Here is a 19,625-nt window from a genome sequence, read left to right on the forward strand (position 1 = left end):
AAGGTTTTATTTATTTTAGGAGAGTGAGAGCAAGCACGCAAGCGGCGGGGAGGGAGAGGGACAAGCAGACTCCACACTGGGCACAGGGCCCAACGTGGGGCTCGATCTCATGACCCTGAGATCAAGACCTGAGCTGATATCAAGAGTCTGATGCTTAACTGACTGAGCCACTCAGGTGCCCCTAGTGGTTACAATTTCTTTTTTACAATTGTCTCTTGGGTCTATGCGTCCTCCTATACTATTACACACTTATGTCTTAAGGTAAAGACAATAAAAAAGAAGGAAAAAATAAACTCAAAATTTAACAGATGGTCGATGGTAATAATTAACCTTGAAATTATCTGAGGTCAGACCACTGAAGTCCAGGAGGCACACACTAATTATACATACATATAAATTACAGCTGTACTTTTTTTTTTAAACATTAATGGGGCCATTCCTACATATTGTTGTAAATGCATATGCCTAAAGGTAACAAAAGGAAACAGAACCATTTCGGCCCATCCGCCTGATGGCCTCTGTGTGACCAGTAACACAGCTGAGTGTACTACTGAGTATAATCACCAGCGCTGCTAGCAGAAACGCATTAACAAGTCCAGAAAGACTCTGAGTCCAAGACTTAAGTTCCTCCAAATTCAACTACAGCTTTTATGTATCATATACTCAAAAATACTCCTCTCTCTCTCTCTCACACACACACACACCCTTTATCTGTCTACTGAAAAGGCCTAGAAATGATGACCAATCCAGCAGCAATGAGCACCCACTCCCATCACCCAGATTATATCTCTTCAAATGCTGTTTCCCACTAACGGGAACCATGTCTCCTTGGACAAATGGCTGATTCCTGCTGAAGCAGGAAATGTATAAGAACAACCTGGAATATCTCATCATACCAGATAGCAAGGAAGCTATGAAAAATTACCAGTCATGTCAAAGGAACTTAAGAGCCAATCTGACAAGGCTCCCACTTGCTAAAGATGGTACTGAGCATCGGTAAGAGCTTAAAAAAAACCAAATACGTTTAAAAGCATTAGTACATAATGACAATAAAAAAACCTGTCACCTGTTAAGGCTGCTGGAGAAACAACTCATTATTTTGAAAATAAAGGGAAAGAAGCATTTTTCCTTTCCTATTTGAATTTATACTCCGCACCAAATAGTATATGAAGGAAAGTATTCCAGTGAAAGAAAGACAATTGAGTCCGTTTTTCAATCCCCAATGAATTAACACATCCATTTTCAATTTACAAGAGTTAAAAAAAATCATTACACTAGCTAAATGCGGGCCTCCCAAAAGATCTAATATTGTATTATTAGTAGCAGTGGGATTTAGCATGTCAATATTTTGATGAGCACATTTACTTCAGTCTTTTGGAGGCAATTTCCGCCCCATTACATCCAAAATTTCAAACCTGAGAGCAATATCATGTAGGAATTCAGAGTAGATGGTTCTCTCACACTTCACTCCTCCAGATATCTCAAGAGACTCGATAAAGTGATCATGTGTAAAAAACAATAGGAATCTTTCCATTAGCCCTTAATATTTCCAAGCAAATATATTTTAAAAGTTCCAAAAAGAGGGGGCGCCTGGGTGGCTCAGTCGGTTGAGTGTCTGCCTTCGGCTCAGGTCATGATCTCTGGGTCCTGGGATCAAGCCCCGAATCCAGGCTCCCTGCTCAGCAGGGAGCCTGCCTCTCCCTCTGCCTCTCCCCACCCCCTTCGTGCTCTCTCTCAAATAAATAAATAAATAAAATCTTTTTTTAAAGAATAAAACAAAAAATAAATTAAAAGTTCCAAAATGTGATAAGGCAACAGGGTAGTAATTCTAGGTATCTCGCTCAGAATACCATCAGATAAAGCAGGGTTTCTATTCACTTGTCATCTCCTGTAGTGGGAAGACCTCTTTGGAATCAGAAAATCAACCCTGCCTCTTACTAATAACCGAGGGACCTGGATCAAGTTCCTTTACTAAGAAACCAGAACAACGTCCTCACTAGAAGGTCTGTGGAGGACTACACAGAATAATGCATATTATACATTATATTATCTCAAAGCAGTACCTGACACAGAGTGAACATCGGCTCAACAACTGGGGCTAATTAATACTCTGGAATTTTAAATTAATGCAACCATCTAACAGCTTCATGTGATGAGGAAATAAAATATTAGAAAAGGAAACATTCACCCCCAACGACTCTAAAAGCCAAAATACAACTCCTCAGGTTAGCTCTATCCAAGAAGTATAAAGGCTACAATAAAGCCAACCAATACAGCCCTTACCCAAAGAGCTGAGAATACACGCTGAAGCTTGCTAAGCTAGAATCGGGCAACTTGGCTCCGCCCTGTAAAAACCTTCAATGGTTCTTCACTGTCACTAACAAAAAGGCTATTTACAATGGCATTCAAGTCCCTCCGCAGAACTGACACCAACGTGCCTTTCCAGCTCTATCACACGGCTTCCTATTTGCCATTTCCCGACACACGCCTTGTCCTTTCAGGGCTCTTGGTCGGCCATTCCCCCTCTCCCCCCGCATCTGCCCCTTCCATCCTTCACACTCTATTGCGACTGTCATTGGGTCTTTAACTCCTCTTTTGGACCCTAAGCTCCTTAACAGCAAAAGGGAACGTACTACTCCTTTACAGTGGTAATCTAACATAAAACTGTATCCATAATAAGGATTCAACAATGTTTGAGATTTATTTATTTAAATCTTATTTAGGTAATTTCTACACCCATTATGGGGCTTGAACTCACAACCCCGAGATCAAGAGCCACACGCTCAGGCGCCTGGGTGGTTCAGTTGGTTAAGCATCTGCGTTCGGATCGGGTCATGATCCCAGGGTCCTGGGATCGAGTCCCGCAACACGCTCCCTGCTCGGTGGGGAGCCTGCTTCTCCCCCTCCCTCTGCCTGCTGATCCCCCTGCTTGTGCGCTCACTCGCTCGCTCTCTCTCAAATAAATAAAATCTTAAAAAAAAAAAGAGCCACATGCTCTACCCAATGAGCCAGCCTGGTGCCCCAATAATACCTGAAGCTTGGACAGTAAGAATGGTAACTTACATTCATCCATATTTTCATCTACTATTTTATTTTTACCTGCATAAAATTAAAGAGAGTAGGTAGTTGACATAATGGGTTCAATCACTGGCCTGTGACCGCTGTGACTGGGATGGAATGAAAAACAGGGTTCGTGATTCCCAATCCAAGTTATTTTCGATGGATAGCCATGCTTTCGAGACTCATATTTATTCCACAGAGGAAGATAAAATTTAATGTCATTTCTGATTCTTGCTGAGATTCTGGTACAAAAAACCACAAAATAGTGATCTATTAGAAATCCTTACAAAACTGATAAAAATGTCAAGTATTGCACTGGGAAAATTTATACATTAAAACAAAAGCAGCAACACTTGACTCACCTACTTTCCATAATGACACGCCCCTCCCCCCCCGCCCTTAGTAGTCTCTTATCCTGATAGCCTCATCATGCCAACTATGTAATGATCCATGCAGAAACGTAGCTTTAATTGCTACACTGCTATTTCTCCTTTTAAGTATTTGAATATTGCTTTGAGAGCTTAACTTAGGAAGTGAATGAACCATACCTATTAATGCAGCTTTTTTCTCTAAGGTCACTGATAACTAGGCACCCCAATTACAGGTTCCCCAAGGACTCCTACTACTCAACAAACATGTTAAAATAATGTTAGCTTGAGACCAAATCTTAAACCTGAGACATCAAATTTCATCTAACCTAGCTGCTCTACACACACACACACACACACACACACACACACACACACCTGGAAACAGAGTTTGGAAGAGAAAAGTTAGTTATCCAGGAGTTTACATGGTTAATAGAATCCAGGGCCTCCTGACTCCCAAAGCAATACTAAATTCACCATACATTATACAGTGTTTTAATCTTTCAAAGAAAATATTACCACTTTCAAGTAAGACAAGCTCAGAAGATAAAATGACCTTTACTTTTTTGTTAGTCATGTGGCAAAAGCTAGGATTAAAAGTGGGTCTTTTTCTATTCTTAGATACCTTTGTGCTACTATATACTTTAATCTTCCTGAACACTGGAAAAGTAAGTTCCAAGAATAAAAGTATGAAGTAAAATGTAGTTATACAAATTGTATAAGAAACACCAGATTTTTATATAAGTGGTAATATATCACCACCACAGGAAACACTAAATTCCAGCCAGTGACCTAAGGGTCAAGTGATCTAACACCCATTAGCCATTACCAATTCCCCAAGCTGGCCAGTGCACAGAGGGCTGAACTCCCTGTCCAATGACAACGAATATCTCAAGGGTAAACTTTTTAATAAAAAATACAATGAATGTGGAATAATCAAATGTTCTGGAAAATTTATAAAAGACTTTCATTAGTTTGCACAGTTATTTCAGCAGAGAACAAATAACTTTTGCACGTTATCAGTACAATGAACTACACAACTTCAGTTACTCAAGTATGTACTGCACTCCAAAAGGAACTCCCTCTGGGAAAAGTGTCACAAATATGCTGTTCTGGAATGTATACAAAACCTAGCAACCACTTTTAAAGTTTCATTCTGCCGAAGATCTGCCCCTCAAGATCTAAATATCTCTAAGAATCAAAGTAACGGGCCTCTCATCAGTCTTTCCCACTGAAAAGATCATGTGACTGGTATCACCACCAGTGAATCACCCAATTAAAAAAAAAAAAAAACCACAAAAAATCCACACCACAATCGTGCTCTAAGACAAGAGACATTTTACAATTAACTCTGCGAGAAACAGAGAGGGTACCTTTAGGCCTTAATTGAGAATTTACTCTTGCACATTGCTTCCAAGGGACAATTTTAACCATCTAGAAGTTACTAGAACATAGTGGGCATCCCTTCCCTTTGGAGGCTAATTAGCCACAGGGGACCTATTAGCTTAATACTTCCTCCTCTCGGCCACATCGAAACTGCCAGGTGAGCAAGTCCTATCCCGAGTTTACGGTTCCCCCAGAATGGCTGGAAAGGGAGTGAACATAACCTACGGGAAGATTTCTTCCTTCCCGGAAAAGGGGTAAAAATCGGTGGAGTCTGATGTGCCAAGCCACAGGAAACAAGAAAAGGAATGCGACAGTAAACAAACAAACAAACCCATACAAAAAGTCATCCCAGAACGGCATCCTCTGGGAGAGAAAAGACTCATTCTTCCACCCCGGCCATGGAAACCCGAGAAGCTAAATTGGGTAAAACGTCCTGGTATCCTCGGGGAGGCAGGACTCGGACTGCTATACTGAGGTTCCAGGCCCTTCAGGGGTGTGACCCAGTGGCCCAGCGGGTGGTGACAAACTTCGGGGACCCCCAAGGACGGAGCTTGTTCCGGTCGCCGCGGCCGGGGCGGGCGAGGAGGGGACTGGCCCGGTCACGCTCGGGCCACCGCCCGGGTCGGACTCGCCGGGGCGGCCGAGGCGGGGGTGGGGCCGGGGCGGCTCACCTTTGAAGAAGCGCAGCGCCAGGCCGTACAGCTCCTCCAGGCCGAAGCCCCAGCGCTGCTCCAGCCGCCGCGCTTCCTCCGCCGCGCCCCCGGCCGCCGCCTCCCCGGGATCCGGCTGCTTCCCCGCGGCGCCCGGCCCCCGGCCCGCCCCGGGCGGCGAGGGCGGCGGCGGTACCAGCGGAGCGCCCTCTGCGCTGGGCCGCTCCTCCGGGTCCGGGCTCAGCGTGAGGCCGTCGACGGAGACCTCGAGTCGCTCTGCGTTCAGCACCGCCGCCATCTCCGGCTGCTGCGCCTCCTCGGCGGGGACAGGCGGCGGCCACGTATCGACTTCCTGCTGACCTCTGACCTCCACTTACCGACGCCGGAACTTCCGCCGCTGATGAGGCGCTCCGGGAGAGGGGCTGAGGCTCGCGCCCCGCCCCTCCGCGACCCCCAGCCCCGCGGGACCCGCCCCGCCCCCCCGGCCCCGCCCCTCCTGCCCGCGTCCGCCCGCGAGCGTCGCCCTCTCCCCTTTTCCCCTCCCCAGTCCCCCACCTGCGGCGGTCGCGGCGGGGCGGGGCCCGCGGGGCCGGGGGTCGCGGCGGGGCCGGGGTGACTGGGCAGGCGCCGTACGCTGGAGGCCGAGACCCTTCCCGTTTGTGGGGTCGTGGACTTCCCGGAACCTGACCCCCCACTTGACCTTGATCTACACTGCAGCGCTGCGGAAATGCTGGGCGAATGACTTTTTTTTAAGAGGAAGCTGAGGCTGTGGAGAAATCGTTTGCTTCTCTGCGGCTGTTTTAAATCGGCAGACCCTGGTTTTGCAGGAACCATACAATTTGTGGGAACCCCAGTAAGAAAAAAAAATACACCGGGAGCGCTTGGGTGGCGTAGTTGGTTAAGCTACCCACTCGTGATTCTTGATCTCAGTTCGGGTCTTGGTCTCAGGGTCCTGAGTTCAAGTCCCGCCTTGGAGCTTACTGAAAAAAGAAAAATACCCCAAATTATTCGCATAAATACACTTAGAATGAGAAATCACAAATGACACTTTGAAAAGTTAAAAAAAGCCACAAGCGTCACACACACAATGGTAAAGCATTTATTAACTTCCTGACACGCTTCTACAGGGTGTCCAAAAGTCCAGAAACACAATTATTTTGTTTAGAAGATCGAAACTGCCCTTGACAGCATTGCGTATATCTTACCTGTCTGTCTAGACTATGGGCACCATTTATGATCATTTTTCCCACGCTTTTTAGCTGCATGCTTTTTTTTTTGGCTGCATACTTTTAATCATTTTCCTACGACATTTTGTAATGTTTTTCTATAAAGAAAAGAGGAAGGTCAGTGTTCTTTTCAGCATGGTGCTCAAAAATTTTTTATTGTTTATGTTTCAGCTTCACAACTCTTTAGTGTTCTTAGTGTGTTCTTTTTACAACTCATTAGGGTTCTTAGTGTGTTCCTTTTTTTTTTTCTTTTAAGAATTTATTTATTTGACAGAGAGAGAGACAGCGAGAGAGGGAACACAAGCAGGGGGAGTGGGGGAGGGAGAAGCAGGCTTCCCAGACTGGATCCCACAACCCAGGACCCAGGATCATGACCTGAGCCGAAGGCAGACGCTTAACGACTGAGCCATCCAGGCGCCTCTAGTGTGTACTTTTTAAAAGATTATTGTCAAGTTTGGAACAACCTGTATCAGGTTGCTTTCACATATGAGCTATAGTATTTTAGGGCTGTTTGGCTACTTCCATGGCAATTTCCTGTATGGTTTTTACTCGATCCCCAGTGGTTTTCAGAACAAGATCTGTCTGCTCCCATTAAGATCAATAAAACATGTGACTTTACCTACAGACAGACTCACTGAATTACAAATTTGTGTCCCATAAACGCAAGAATCATAATATATTCCATTTTGCATGATTCACATACAAACAAACATAAGCCTGGTACACTACAGTTGCATATATGACATTACTTACGTGAGAATCTCCATTTTAGGTTAGGCATTGAGAGACTTGATTCTGCCACTTACCATTTTTTACTCTTGATGGTTGGGAGGATTTTCTATGGACTAGTTTCTCCTTTTCTTTCACATCTTGTTTCCCCCTCCACCACCCATGTATTTTCCGGGCTGGGCATCACAGAGCTCCTTTGCCCTCTGGCCCTGTGCCTTTGTGACATGATTGCTGGCTGAGTTGGCATAATGGGCAGTAGGTGTATTTCAGAAAGCCATTCCTCCACCCACGGACGGCGATGATTTAACAGTACGCGGAAATGACTGCAAATCACGTAAGTGCATGCCGCTAAGCCCCAGTTAAACGTATCCCTTCCTCCGGGCGCCTGGGTGGCACAGCTGGTTAAGCATCCAACTCTTGGTTTTGGCTCAGGTCATGATCTCAGAGTCATGGGAGCTCTGTGTTGGGCTCTGTGCTCAGCATGGAGTCTGCTCAAGACTCTCTCTCTCTCCCCCTCTGCTCCTCCCTCCCCCTGTGTTCTCGCTCTCTCTCCAAAATAAATAAATCTTAAAAGAAAAATGTATCCTTTAATTGATCATTGTCCCCTTAGCCAGATCTCAAAAAAGCCCTTGGCCATTCCTGAAGCATCAAACACAAGAGGAGTCACGGAAGTCAGAAGGCAAAGAGACAGTGGGTTTAAATATCTTACTTTAGACACTTTTACAGAAACTTTGGACCAGGTGAATATACTGCTAGGGCTCTTCCAAAGGCCTTGGAAGGACCTGTGTACGGGACAGCTCTGAAACAAGCTTCATTAATTTACGGTAAACCTGCTTTTAGTTATAGGGGACTTGAAAAATCAGCACATCCTTTGGTTTTGTTGTTGTTGTTGTTGTTGTTTTAAGATTTTATTTTATTTGACAGAAAGAGACAGAGAGAGAGGGAACACAAGCAGGGGGAGTGGGAGAGGGAGAAGCAGGCTTCCCGCCGAGCAGGGAGCCCGATGCGGGGCTCGATTCCAGGACCCTGGGACCATGACCTGAGCCGAAGGCAGACGCTTAATGACTGAGCCACCCAGGCGCCCCTCGGCACATCCTTTGTATCAAACATTTAAACCTCTCCCTACTTGAGCCATCAAGAACCGTCTTGCAGGTAGTTGCTATTAGTGAGCTTAAAAAGATTAGGGAATATAACTTCCCTTTAATTACTCATTATGGGAAGTGAGTTCCAGACATTCACTAGAACAAGAGGTCAAACTTTGACATGCAGGCTAATCACCTGAATGGCTTGTTAAACTGCACATTTGGACTCAGAAGGGAGTCAGAAGGAGGCATTTCTAATAAGCCTCCTGGGCTGCAGCTGTCTGTAGACATTTGAAATAGCAAGAGTCTAGGACACTTTTTTGCACAGTTTTATTGAGATATAATTGACGTCCAACAAACTGCAAATACTCAAAGTTTACAACGCGATGTGTTTTGACATACACACCTACCTGTAAGACCATTAACCACGATCAAGATAACATATCTATCACTCTTCCTAGACTTTTCAATAGACTTTTGTTCTAATGTCCTTGTCACAATAGAATCTGACTTGTAAAAAACAATTCAGAGAAACCACCTGTATTTCCCATATTTCTCTCTTTTATATGTGGAGGCACAGAGTTAGCAAAATGGTATATTTTCCGAAACCTTTCAAATATCTTCCCCGCGTCTGTTCCTATACAAAAGAGGGCACACTTCTTTTCTTCTTTTTTTAAAGATTTTTAAGTAATCTCTACACCCAATGTGGGGCTCAAACCTACAACCCCGAGATCAAGAGTTGCATGCTCTACCAACTGAGCCAGCCAGGCGCCCTGAGGGTACTTCTCTCTCTCTCTCTTTTTAAGATTTTATTTATTTAGGGCGCCTGGGTGGCTCAGTTGGTTAAGCGACTGCCTTCGGCTCAGGTCATGATCCTGGAGTCCCGGGATCGAGTCCCGCATCAGGCTCCCTGCTCAGCAGGGAGTCTGCTTCTCCCTCTGACCCTCCCCCCTCTCATGCTCTCTCTATCTCATTCTCTCTCTCAAATAAATAAATAAAATCTTTAAAAAAAATAGTTAAAAAAAAAAAAGATTTTATTTATTTATTTGAGAAAGAGAGAGTATGAGCGGCAGGGCGGGGTGGGGGGGGGCAGAGGGAGAGGGAAAAGCAGGCTCCCCATTGATCAGGGAGCCCAATGCGGGGCTTGATCCCAGGACCCAAGGGTACTTTCCAACCAACCAACCAACTTTGCCGTGTGAATTTCAGTTAAGCTCCATTCATTCAAACACTCGCCAAGTAAGTATTACCATTTTTGAAATGCTTTCTGAAGTTTCCTCCCTAAATCTTAGGGAGGAAACTGTTCCCTCCACATTATGTTCATCTTCTCTGTGAAATATTATTAGATTTCCAGACAGAGACTGAGTTCAATTTCTGGCTTTCTCTGGTGATAATCAGTACTCAGTACGTGTTGCCATTAGTCTCAGTAAAGCAGACGACGATAGTAGTGATGATTATTTTGTGCTCCTTGACTGCAAGCATCTGGAGGGCAAAGGCTATGGCCTCTGATCTCCCGCAGTCCCTAACAGAGGATGGGGGAAAGGGGCAGGTGCTCAGAATGTTTCACTGAGTGGATGAATTAAGGCCCAATTCCATCTGTTCCGTACAATACCAATTCAGCTCAACGTACAGTTAAGGAGTGACTCCTGCACCACACGCTGGGGGAAATACAAAGGTGAAGGGCTGTGTTTGGTGTCTAAACCCAAGGAGTTGTGGTCCAGTAGGTGGGATCGGTGAGAAGCACTGTATTAGGGCTGGATTCCAACTTGGTGACCTTGGGCACGTGACTTCACTTCTGCCGCCTGCCCTGTACATTGGGGATAATAATAGCACCCACCTCTTGGGCTGCTGAGAAGACAGGATGTGTGAATACACGTAAAGCACTAAGGAAAGGACCCGCCTGGCACGCACCAAGCTTTTCAGAAATTGGGGCCACTGCTGTGTACCACATTCCGTTAAAACGCCGAAGAGACGCTGCTCTCGGGAGGCTCGTAGGAGAAAGTCGGCCAACTTGGGGTCTTTGCCTTGGCTTGCAAGAGGGGGCACCTGCAGTGAACTGGTGGTTGGCCTTTTAAGATGTGGGCCTGGTGTTGGCGCTGGACAACAGTGAGCTGGAGGCTGCCTCCTTGAGAAGGGACGTGTGGTCTCAAGTTTGCCACAATCCCCCCAGCCCCACCCCGTTGTGAAGGACACCGTCCTTGCTATTTATCCTGGGCCCGTAGGAGATGCCAGGGATCATTTTAGGCCAACACTATCTATTTCTAGTGCCACCTGCCTGGCCACTGCAGGCTTTTGTGTTCGTGACTCCTTAAGATAGGAGAAGATGGTATCCTGCCTGGAAGTTTTGAGGAGGTCATTCTATGGATCCCTATGCATGTTTATATTTGAAGAAGGTAGAAATGACATTCTAGGGAGAGGGAGTACCGTTCGCTGACACCCCGTGGGTCATGAGAACCTGGCATGCTTGCTTAGCCTTGGCCTGAGCAGAAACAGCAAGGGGAGGGGTGGCGGGGAGGGGGGAGCCTCAAGAAGACGGCAGGGGCCAGATGCGGAAGGCCGAAAAGGGGAGGCCAGAACTGCCTGGAGGACTCGGCCTGCAGGCAGTGGTAGAAGGAGAAACCAGACGGGGGGCCGGCAGTAGGGAGCTCGGGATGGAAGCTGCTGTTAGCCCAGGCCAAGATGACAAGATCCTGAGAAGGGGCAGCGTAGGGACACGACAAGGAAGAAATGGATTCCAAGAAGATGCGCCCAGAGCCCACAGAGCCAGCCAGGATTGGGGAGGCAGAGGGACAGAATCTGGCCCCTTTTAGGCATTGTAACCTTAGGCCCACTTTCTGGATCTCTGTCTCTTTACCTGTAAGAAGTAGAAATTGTTTCTGCCTTGCTTCCATCACAAGATGTTGATATAGGAACGGGCCTAAAATAATTATATCTGTGAAAGTGTTTTAAATTCCTGGAAAGGTAAGATATGATTCGTGTAGCTGCTGTTACCACGACTTTCTGACCTTCACATTCAAAACACTCTTAAAGGTTATTTTAGAGAAAGGGGAGGGGCAGAGGGAGAAGGAGCAGGAGAACCTCAAGCAGACGGAATCAGATCCAGGGCTCGATCTCACGACCCTGAGCCCATGACCCCAGCAGAAATCAGGAGTTGGAAGCTTAACCGAATGAGCCATCCAGGCGCCCCCACATCCAAACACTCTTAAGGGTCATTGTCCATTATGAAATTATGCACATTTGTTTAGGTGCAAAGGTAAAAATGGGTCTAATTAAAAACATAAAAATATTTTTAAAAATAAGCCTCCCGTAATCCCAACCAACATTAGCAACATGGGGTACAGCCTTCCATTCTCCTGTTTGCAAATGCTAATATCTACACAATAATAATACTGGTAATTATGACTAAGTAGTATCCTCCACTGACAGTAGGAAGAGGTGAAGTGCTTAGGAAACGAGAGGCCCCTGATTCCAAGGATCTGTTCCCAAGATGCTGAGACCAATGCTTGAGCTTTAGGGACCCTCAGCGCCACCTGCTTGCCGGATGCAGAAATGCTGCCGCAGGTGGACTCACCCTTGCGCGGGAGCCACCACCAAGGTGGGGTAGGGGGTGGGGGCTTTGGGGGGTGGGGACAGCCTCTGTGGCCCCGCCTGGGACCTGCAGAGCCAGAACAAAGGCTGGGGCTCTGGGCGGGTCTGCCCCACGCAAGACACCGAGCACCATGACACTTCTCTAAATGATGGATGTAAAAACCCAAACTCAATCAGCCCTGCTGGAGGAAAGACTGAATTATCTTTCCATCCCCTCAATAGAAAATTAAATTTTGAAATTGTTATCACATAGACAACAAAGGATATGCAGCCCAAAAAAAGGTAGGAAGAAAAATAAGCATAGAGATCTATCAGGAAGTTGAGTAATATGAATAATAGTGGTTATTATTACTGTGTCATTTTTAAAAAATATTTTATTTATTTGAGAGAGAGAGAGAGAGAGAGAGAGACTGTGAGCAGGGGGAGGAGCAGAGGGAGAGGGAGAGAATCTCCAGCAGACTCCCCGCTGAGCACAGAGTCCGACATGGGGCTCAAACTCAGGACCCTGAGCCACCCAGGCGCCCCTATTACTGTGTCATTTGAATTTTGTCATACCAGTCAGCTTTCTTAACATTTGTGATTCATTTGGGTTTCATTTTGTATTCTAAATAAACATTCATTTCTGTACCTGATTTTCTTTTTTTTTTTTTTAAAGATTTTATTTATTTATTTGACAGAGAGATAGACAGAAGAGCACAAGCAGAAGGAGTGGCAGAGGGAGAGGGAGAGGGAGAGGGAGAAGCAGGCTCTGCACTGAGCAGGGAACCCGATGCGGGACTCGATCCCAGGACCCTGAGATCATGACCTGAGCCGAAGGCAGACGCTCAACCATCTGAGCCACCCAGGCGCCCTGTACCTGATTTTCTATTCTTTGTCTTAAAGAACTCCCCTTCCTCCCATCATTGAATAAGCTTCAAGCCCCACGAATTCTGGATGTACTCACAGTCCTGGCCTGACCCTGGCACACACAGAAGGTGCCCAATCTATGTTTGCTGAAAGACTGAAAGGGCATGCACGTTTCGTAGCATTGCAAGGAACTTTCATGAAGGAGGCCAACTTCAACTCACTAAGAGGAAGACTTTCTAAAATTTGACCTCATCCTTGAAGAGAGCCAATAGTAGCTACTGAACATGTACGTGTAAAGAGCTAGGCCAACCCCCTTCTATACATTGTCTTAGTTAAGCCTCGGAGTAACTGTTTGAGATAAGCATCATTGTCCCTATTTAAAAATGAGGAAACCAGGTCACGGAGGTGAAGCACCTGGCAGGTCCTTGCCTAGCAGCCAGGTCTGTCTGGCTCCGAAGCTCCATCAGGTGCCTCCAGCCCAGGTCGGCCCGGACCTCTGAGTCTTGCGTTTCATATACAGAGTACGCACAGAGTTTGGAGGAGGCACTGCTGGGAGGGCCAGGCTGTGTCGCCGATGGGCAGTTTGGACACCACAAACACAGCTTCTCTGTGCTCTGAATATTGGAGCTACAGAGCCGAAGCCCCCACGAGCCGTCACCCTCCCTCCGCAGAGCAGATCAAGAGTGTTCCTCAAGGGGATGTGTCCTTATAAGACCGGGTCCACAGACAATCCACCTCTGGAACCCCCACCCTGGTAAACAGGGACCCCAACAGTATTAACGATGGTCAGTTACTTTATTTCTCACATACGATGCCCCAAACACTTCACATGCTGTATCTCACTTATTTCTCAAAATCTCATTAAGTAGATGTTATGAACCCATTTTACAGAAGAGAAAATAGAGGGTCAGGGAGATCTGTAATAATAGAACGTTATTTTACAGAAAGGGGAGGGATTATAGAGCCAGTCTGTCCAATTTTGGAGCCCGTTCTCCCACCATCCCAGCTGTGTGATCTTGAGCGTGCTATATAACCATTCTGTGCCTCAGTTTCTACAGCTGCAAATGATAATAATAGTACCTTATCAGAGCATGTGTTAACACGCATAACCACACTTAGAATAGCAACTAGCACAAGAAATTCTCCATAAATGTCTGCTCTTTTATTATCACTGTTTTTTTTTTTTTTTAAAGATTTTATTTATTTATTTGACAGAGAGAGACACAGTGAGAGAGGGAACACAAGCAGGGGGAGTGGGAGAGGGAGAAGCAGGCTTTCCCACTGAGCAGGGAGCCCGATGCGGGGCTCGATCCCAGGACCCTGGGATCATGACCTGAGCCGAAGGCAGACGCTTAACGACTGAGCCACCCAGGCGCCCCTATTATCACTGTTTTTATAGAAGCCTCCCAGAGTCCCGAGTCAACAAGGGGATGAGAAAGATCCTGTCACCAAACCTCCAGACCAGCTCCCACCCCACATCTGGGCTGCTGCAGGTAAAGCCATTTCAAGGAACCCTCGCAGGAGGGAAAGGTATTCTTACCTCCCTCTAGGACACGCCATAAAATTATTTAAGACCTGGGCGCCTGGGTGGTTTAGCCGGTTAAGCGTCTGCCTCCGGCTCAGGTCATTCCCGGGGTCCTGGGATCCAGCCCTGCGTTGGGCTCCCTGCTTAGCGGGGAGTATGCTTCCTCTCCCCCGGCTCTTTCTCTCTCTTTCTCAAATAAATAAGTAAAAATTTTTAAAAATCATATAAGATAAAGTCTAGGTTGCTTTTTTTTTTCTAAGTGTAAAAGTACGTGTTTGTTGTAGAAAATTTTGTTAATACAGAATAAAAAGAAAAACAATCATGCAGAATTCTGCTTCCCAGAGAGCCATGTGGACACAGGTTCTATTAGCAGTGTCTCTGTGGTTTCTAACACTGTGCTCTCCTGGCCAAGCCCAGCAGAGGTTGCTGTTGGAGAGACAAAGTCCCCCTCCCATTTCCCTGGCTTTGCCTGGGACTGGCCAGGCGAGGACAAGATTTGATTCCAGTCTCTTGGCAAGAGGTGCAGAGAGCCCCTCAAGAGGGTGCCAAGATACATAGAGTCGGGGCACCTGGGTGGCTCGGTCGTCAAGCGTCTGCCTTCGGCTCGGGTCATGATCCCAGGGTCCTGGGATCGAGCCCCGCATTGGGCTCCGGGCTTCTCCCTCTCCCACTCCCCCTGCTTGTGTTCCCTCTCTCGATGTCTTTCTCTCTGTCAAATAAATAAATAAATCTTCAAAAAAAAAAAAAAGAGGGTGCCAACATACAGGCACAGGAATGTTTATTACAACAGTGTTTTATTTTTAAAGATCTATTTTATTTTATTTTATTTTATTATTTTATTTTTTAAATTTATTTGAGGGAGAGAGCGGCGTAGGGATCGTGACCTGAACCGAAGGCAGACACGCAACCCACTCAGCCACCCAGGCGCCCCAACAGTGTTTTAATAGAAAAAAATATTAGTAGCAACCAAAGTGCCTAGCAATAAGGGCCGGGCAGCATAGATAACGGTAACTGCGCTCAGTTGGAGGTCCAGCAGCTGCGCATAAAGATGCCCCAATATGGGGGCGCCTGGCTGGCTCAGTAGACAGACCATGCAACTCTTGATCTCGGGGTTGTGAGTTCGAGCCCCATGTTGGGTGTAGAGATCACTTAAAAATAAAATTAAAGAAAAAAAAATGATGCCCCAAATGTGGAAAGATCTCAGAAATGTTCCTGTGTTACAAAGGCAAGGGGCAGAGCCATGTTCACGATATGGTTCTTCTGGGTTAGAATACCTATACAGCTACAGAAATCAGTATGTATGAAATATGCGAGGGAGGCTTTAACCCTTCATTTTCTATCTGTGTGAATTTTCTAATCTTAACACGGGGCATTATTTTGTTAAACTCTTTCTAGTCATCGCTACACCCAGCATGAGGCTCGAACTCAAGACTCTGAGGTCAAGAGTCACACACTCCACCGACTGAGCCGCTGGGTGTCCCCGGGGCACTGTGTTTTCTAAACATCACTGAGGATTATCTGGGAAGGAAGATTATGGATAATTTAAAAAATCTTCCTATTGCGTATTCTTGTATTAAAAATACATGGATCTTCTATTCTTATACTAAGAGTAATCTTCTGGGACACTTGGCTGGCTCGATCCCAGGACCCCGGGATCGTGACCCGAGCCGAAGGCAGACGCTCCACCGACTGAGCCCCCGGCGCACCCCCCCACCAAGGTTATCTTAAATGTCATCTGTACAGCCGTCTTCTTCTCCCCAAAACTCAACCATTTTCACACGTTCATTTGAGAAGCGTTTATTGGTCACTTACTACATGCGCAGGACAGAGCAAGGAGCTGGTGTCAGCTTCCCTGAATTATTTTCTAAGCTAAGTTATTCACTCAACAAATATTTATTGACCACCTACCATATATTCCAGGTGCAGAAGCTGACGGGGTGTGCCAAACAGGACCGCGTCCCAGTGCTGTCGATCTCAACCCTATCAGACCCAAAGCTTCTTCATAAATCGGATCATTTTTAGTATCTCTTTTGCTATCTGAAAGAAATCCACAAATAAAAGAGCATATCTACACAATCATTTTTTAAAGGTCTTAAAAGCAGAAATGCAGGCAGAGCAGCTGGTGACAAAAGTGTGTGCGTTTGAGCATGACTTCCAGGATATGAGTGAAGCGCTCCAAAGCTTTCCCTGTACGTGGGACCACCTTGGAATCATCTGCCACAAATGCAGATGGATAATGGGGTTGCTGGGGTTGAGACGATTTTTGAAATTGTGAATACCTCTAAAAAATCACTTTACATGTAGATCCTTCCCTGGAAATTTTAGTGTGTATTAAAACTGTGCAGGGTGCCTGGGTGGCTCAGATGGCTGGACGTCTGCCTTCAGCTCGGATCGTAGTCTCCGGGGCCTGGGATTGATCGAGCCCCACGTGTGCCTCCCAGCTCAGCGGGGAGTCTGCTTCTCCCTCTCCCTCTGCCTCTCCCCCTGCTTGTGCTCTCTCTGTCTCTCTCAAATGAATAAATAAAATCTTCAACAAAAATAAAACCGTGCAAAAAATTCACTGTTTATTTGCAAAATTCAGGTTCTGCGCTCAGATCCCTACAGACTGGTTCTTTGTCTCTAGGACTCTCCAGCACGAAGTGGGAGGTCGGGTGAAGGATCGGAGCCTGGCAGGACAGACAGCTAGTGTTCTCCGCCCGGCCCACAGATCAACCAGCTCGTCCTTGTCCCCAAGGCTGAAAAAAACAGAACTGCCTGGAGGGGAGGCACTGCCCGTTAGGAGCACTGGGTCTGGGCCGGCCGGCAGGCTTGGGGGCAGGACCTCTGAAGAATCAGGACAGCCCCGTCACACTGCATATCTTCAGACAGCAGCAGGAAGTCCTGACCCCCAGGAGAAACTGTGGTGTACGAGCCCCAGGGCAGGGACCAGGGGGCTGGCTTTTCAGGTGTCAGACAGCAGGATCCCCAGCTGAAGCAGACATCAAGGTGATAATCAAATAAAATCTGTGCTATGAAGGACCCTAAAATAAGTACCACGGCTGTGCCGGCTATGGCCTCCCCCGTGGCACAGGGCTGTGTGCCAGGCTGTATCTACTTATTAAAAAAAAACATATATATTTTTTAAGCTGCCTGGGAAGCAGGGCTATGAAGCTCTCGCGTCTGGGTGTGGAACAGGGCGAGAGCGCCGGAGGGCATAATCAGTCAAACCCAGGCGGTGGGAGCAGGCAATATTTTGTTATTCTTTTTATTCCTTATAAATTTTATTTGTTAATCTTTCCTAATATTAATTATCATTCGTACATCTCCATATATGTTGTATTTTAACAAATACCAAATATATACCTTTGAGATAAGCATTAATATAATTCTACAAATATCAATAATAATTAATATGTATCCTTACTAAAGGAATAGTCTTTACTCCTTATTCACCGCGCTCTAATATATTTACTTTTTAAGTAATCACAAAATAGCGCATATTTGGGGTAAAAATATATTCACACCGCACCGAAGGATAGAAGGTGAAAAGTGAAATTCCCCTCCCCCACCCCTAAAAGCCCAGTTCCACATCCCAGAGGTTAGAGTCTCTCATGCAACCTTCCCTGAAATTTTTTCTGTGCATATGCAAATGTACACATGTATATACAGCATAGAGCCTTTTAAAAAACACAGATGTGCTTCTAGTATACATCCTGTTTGGCAATTTGCTTTCTGCATTTCACAATATCCTGGAGGACTTCTTTCCATGATAGTACACTTAGACCTACAAATTCTTTTTGGCTGGGTCTAGATTTCCTTTGAACAGATGCACCCTCGTTTATTTAACCAGGAAGTGGGTACGCTCGGGAACCTTGCGGGGTGCAGGGCATAGCAGACTGGACAGGATGAACTCACGCATGGAGGCGTCCCTCCGGCACACCTGGGGAAGGGCAGGGGGACCACGTTCCAGAAGGTGGTCCTGCTCTGTAGTTACCCCTTCTCCCCATGCTAGCTAGGTAAGGGTTTGAGTCATGGAATTAGAAGGGACCTGGGAGTCCAATGCCCACACTACATGGGTGAGAAACCTGAGGTTAAGGTTTGGCCAAGTCATTGCTAGCTGCTGGAGGAACCATACTGGATCCAAAGTCCCCACAGCCCCGCGGACCCGTCAACCCTCCCTATGGCATTGGTCCCTCCCCACCTCATGCCCCAGCACCCCGGCCTTCCCTCAGAGAAGGATTCTCCTGCCCTGGGGAGAGCTTTGAAACCACTGAGGGGGGACCCCCTCTTGTGTCACGAGGAGAAACGTAGGTGGGGGTAGTGAGCAGCCTTTGAGGTGGCTTCTTTGGGGAGTAATCCATCTAACTGATGGATTTTTTTTTACTTTATTTTCTTATTTTTTAAGATTTTATTTATTTATCAGAGAGAGAGAGCGCACAAGTAGGCAGAGCGGCAGGCAGAGAAAGAGGGAGAAGCAGGCTCCCTGCTGAGCAAGGAGGTGGACCTGGGACTCGATCCCAGGACCCTGGGACCATGACCTGAGCCGAAGGCAGACGCTTAACCAATTGAGCACCCGGGCGCCCCACAACACAACTTTTAATGTTTGCATAATATTCTATCTTATGCATGTACCATAATTTACCCAACCAATCCTCCTGGCGCTGGTCTATGACCAAATCAGTGGGGGGCTTAAGTTACCGACCAGCGGGTGTTTCCCGCGCACCTGTTCTGGGTCGATCGAGGGCAAGGGTGTCCTGGGGACGCCAACCACCTGCAAACGGAGACCAAGCATGGCAGGAGACCACGTGCGGTTTCACAGGGTGAATATAAACCAGCAGGAGTTGAGAGAAGGGAGAGGCCGAGTGTTGTCTTGTTTCAGTCTCCTCCCTCACCTATTCCTATTTTATTTTTTTTTAAGATTTTATTTATTTATTTGACAGAGAGAGACACAGCGAGAGAGAGGGAACACAAGCAGGGGGAGCAGCAGAGGGAGAAGCAGGCTCTCCGCTGAGCAGGGAGCCCGATGCAGGGGCTTGATCCTAGGACCCCAGGATCATGACCTGAGCTGAAGGCAAATGCTTCACTGACTGAGCCACCCAGAGGCCCTGACCTATTCCTTTTTTAAAACAGGGCTGTGAGTAGATAATCCCATCAGCCCGTGTTGGGTCCTCACTTGCCTCTTTTCTACT

General features: G+C 46.6%; 1 protein-coding gene across 4 annotated transcripts in view; it reads right to left on the bottom strand.

Annotated features, from left to right (window-relative positions):
- Positions 1-5,836, bottom strand: part of ACBD3 (acyl-CoA binding domain containing 3) — a 40,476-nt gene extending 34,640 nt beyond the window's left edge. For 2 of the 4 annotated variants that reach the window (XM_036118067.2, XM_036118068.2), the window contains exon 1: positions 5,486-5,836. In XM_036118067.2, the coding sequence (XP_035973960.1) occupies positions 5,486-5,762 (277 nt within the window). In that variant the 5' untranslated portion in view covers positions 5,763-5,836. The remainder of the gene's footprint in view (positions 1-5,485) is intronic. The other 2 variants (XM_036118064.2, XM_036118065.2) reach the window with 2 other exon arrangements.
- Positions 5,837-19,625: the final 13,789 nt, after the last annotated feature.

This window comes from Halichoerus grypus, chromosome 7, assembly GCF_964656455.1.
Source record: "Halichoerus grypus chromosome 7, mHalGry1.hap1.1, whole genome shotgun sequence".
NCBI classification, from domain to species: Eukaryota; Metazoa; Chordata; class Mammalia; order Carnivora; family Phocidae; genus Halichoerus; species Halichoerus grypus.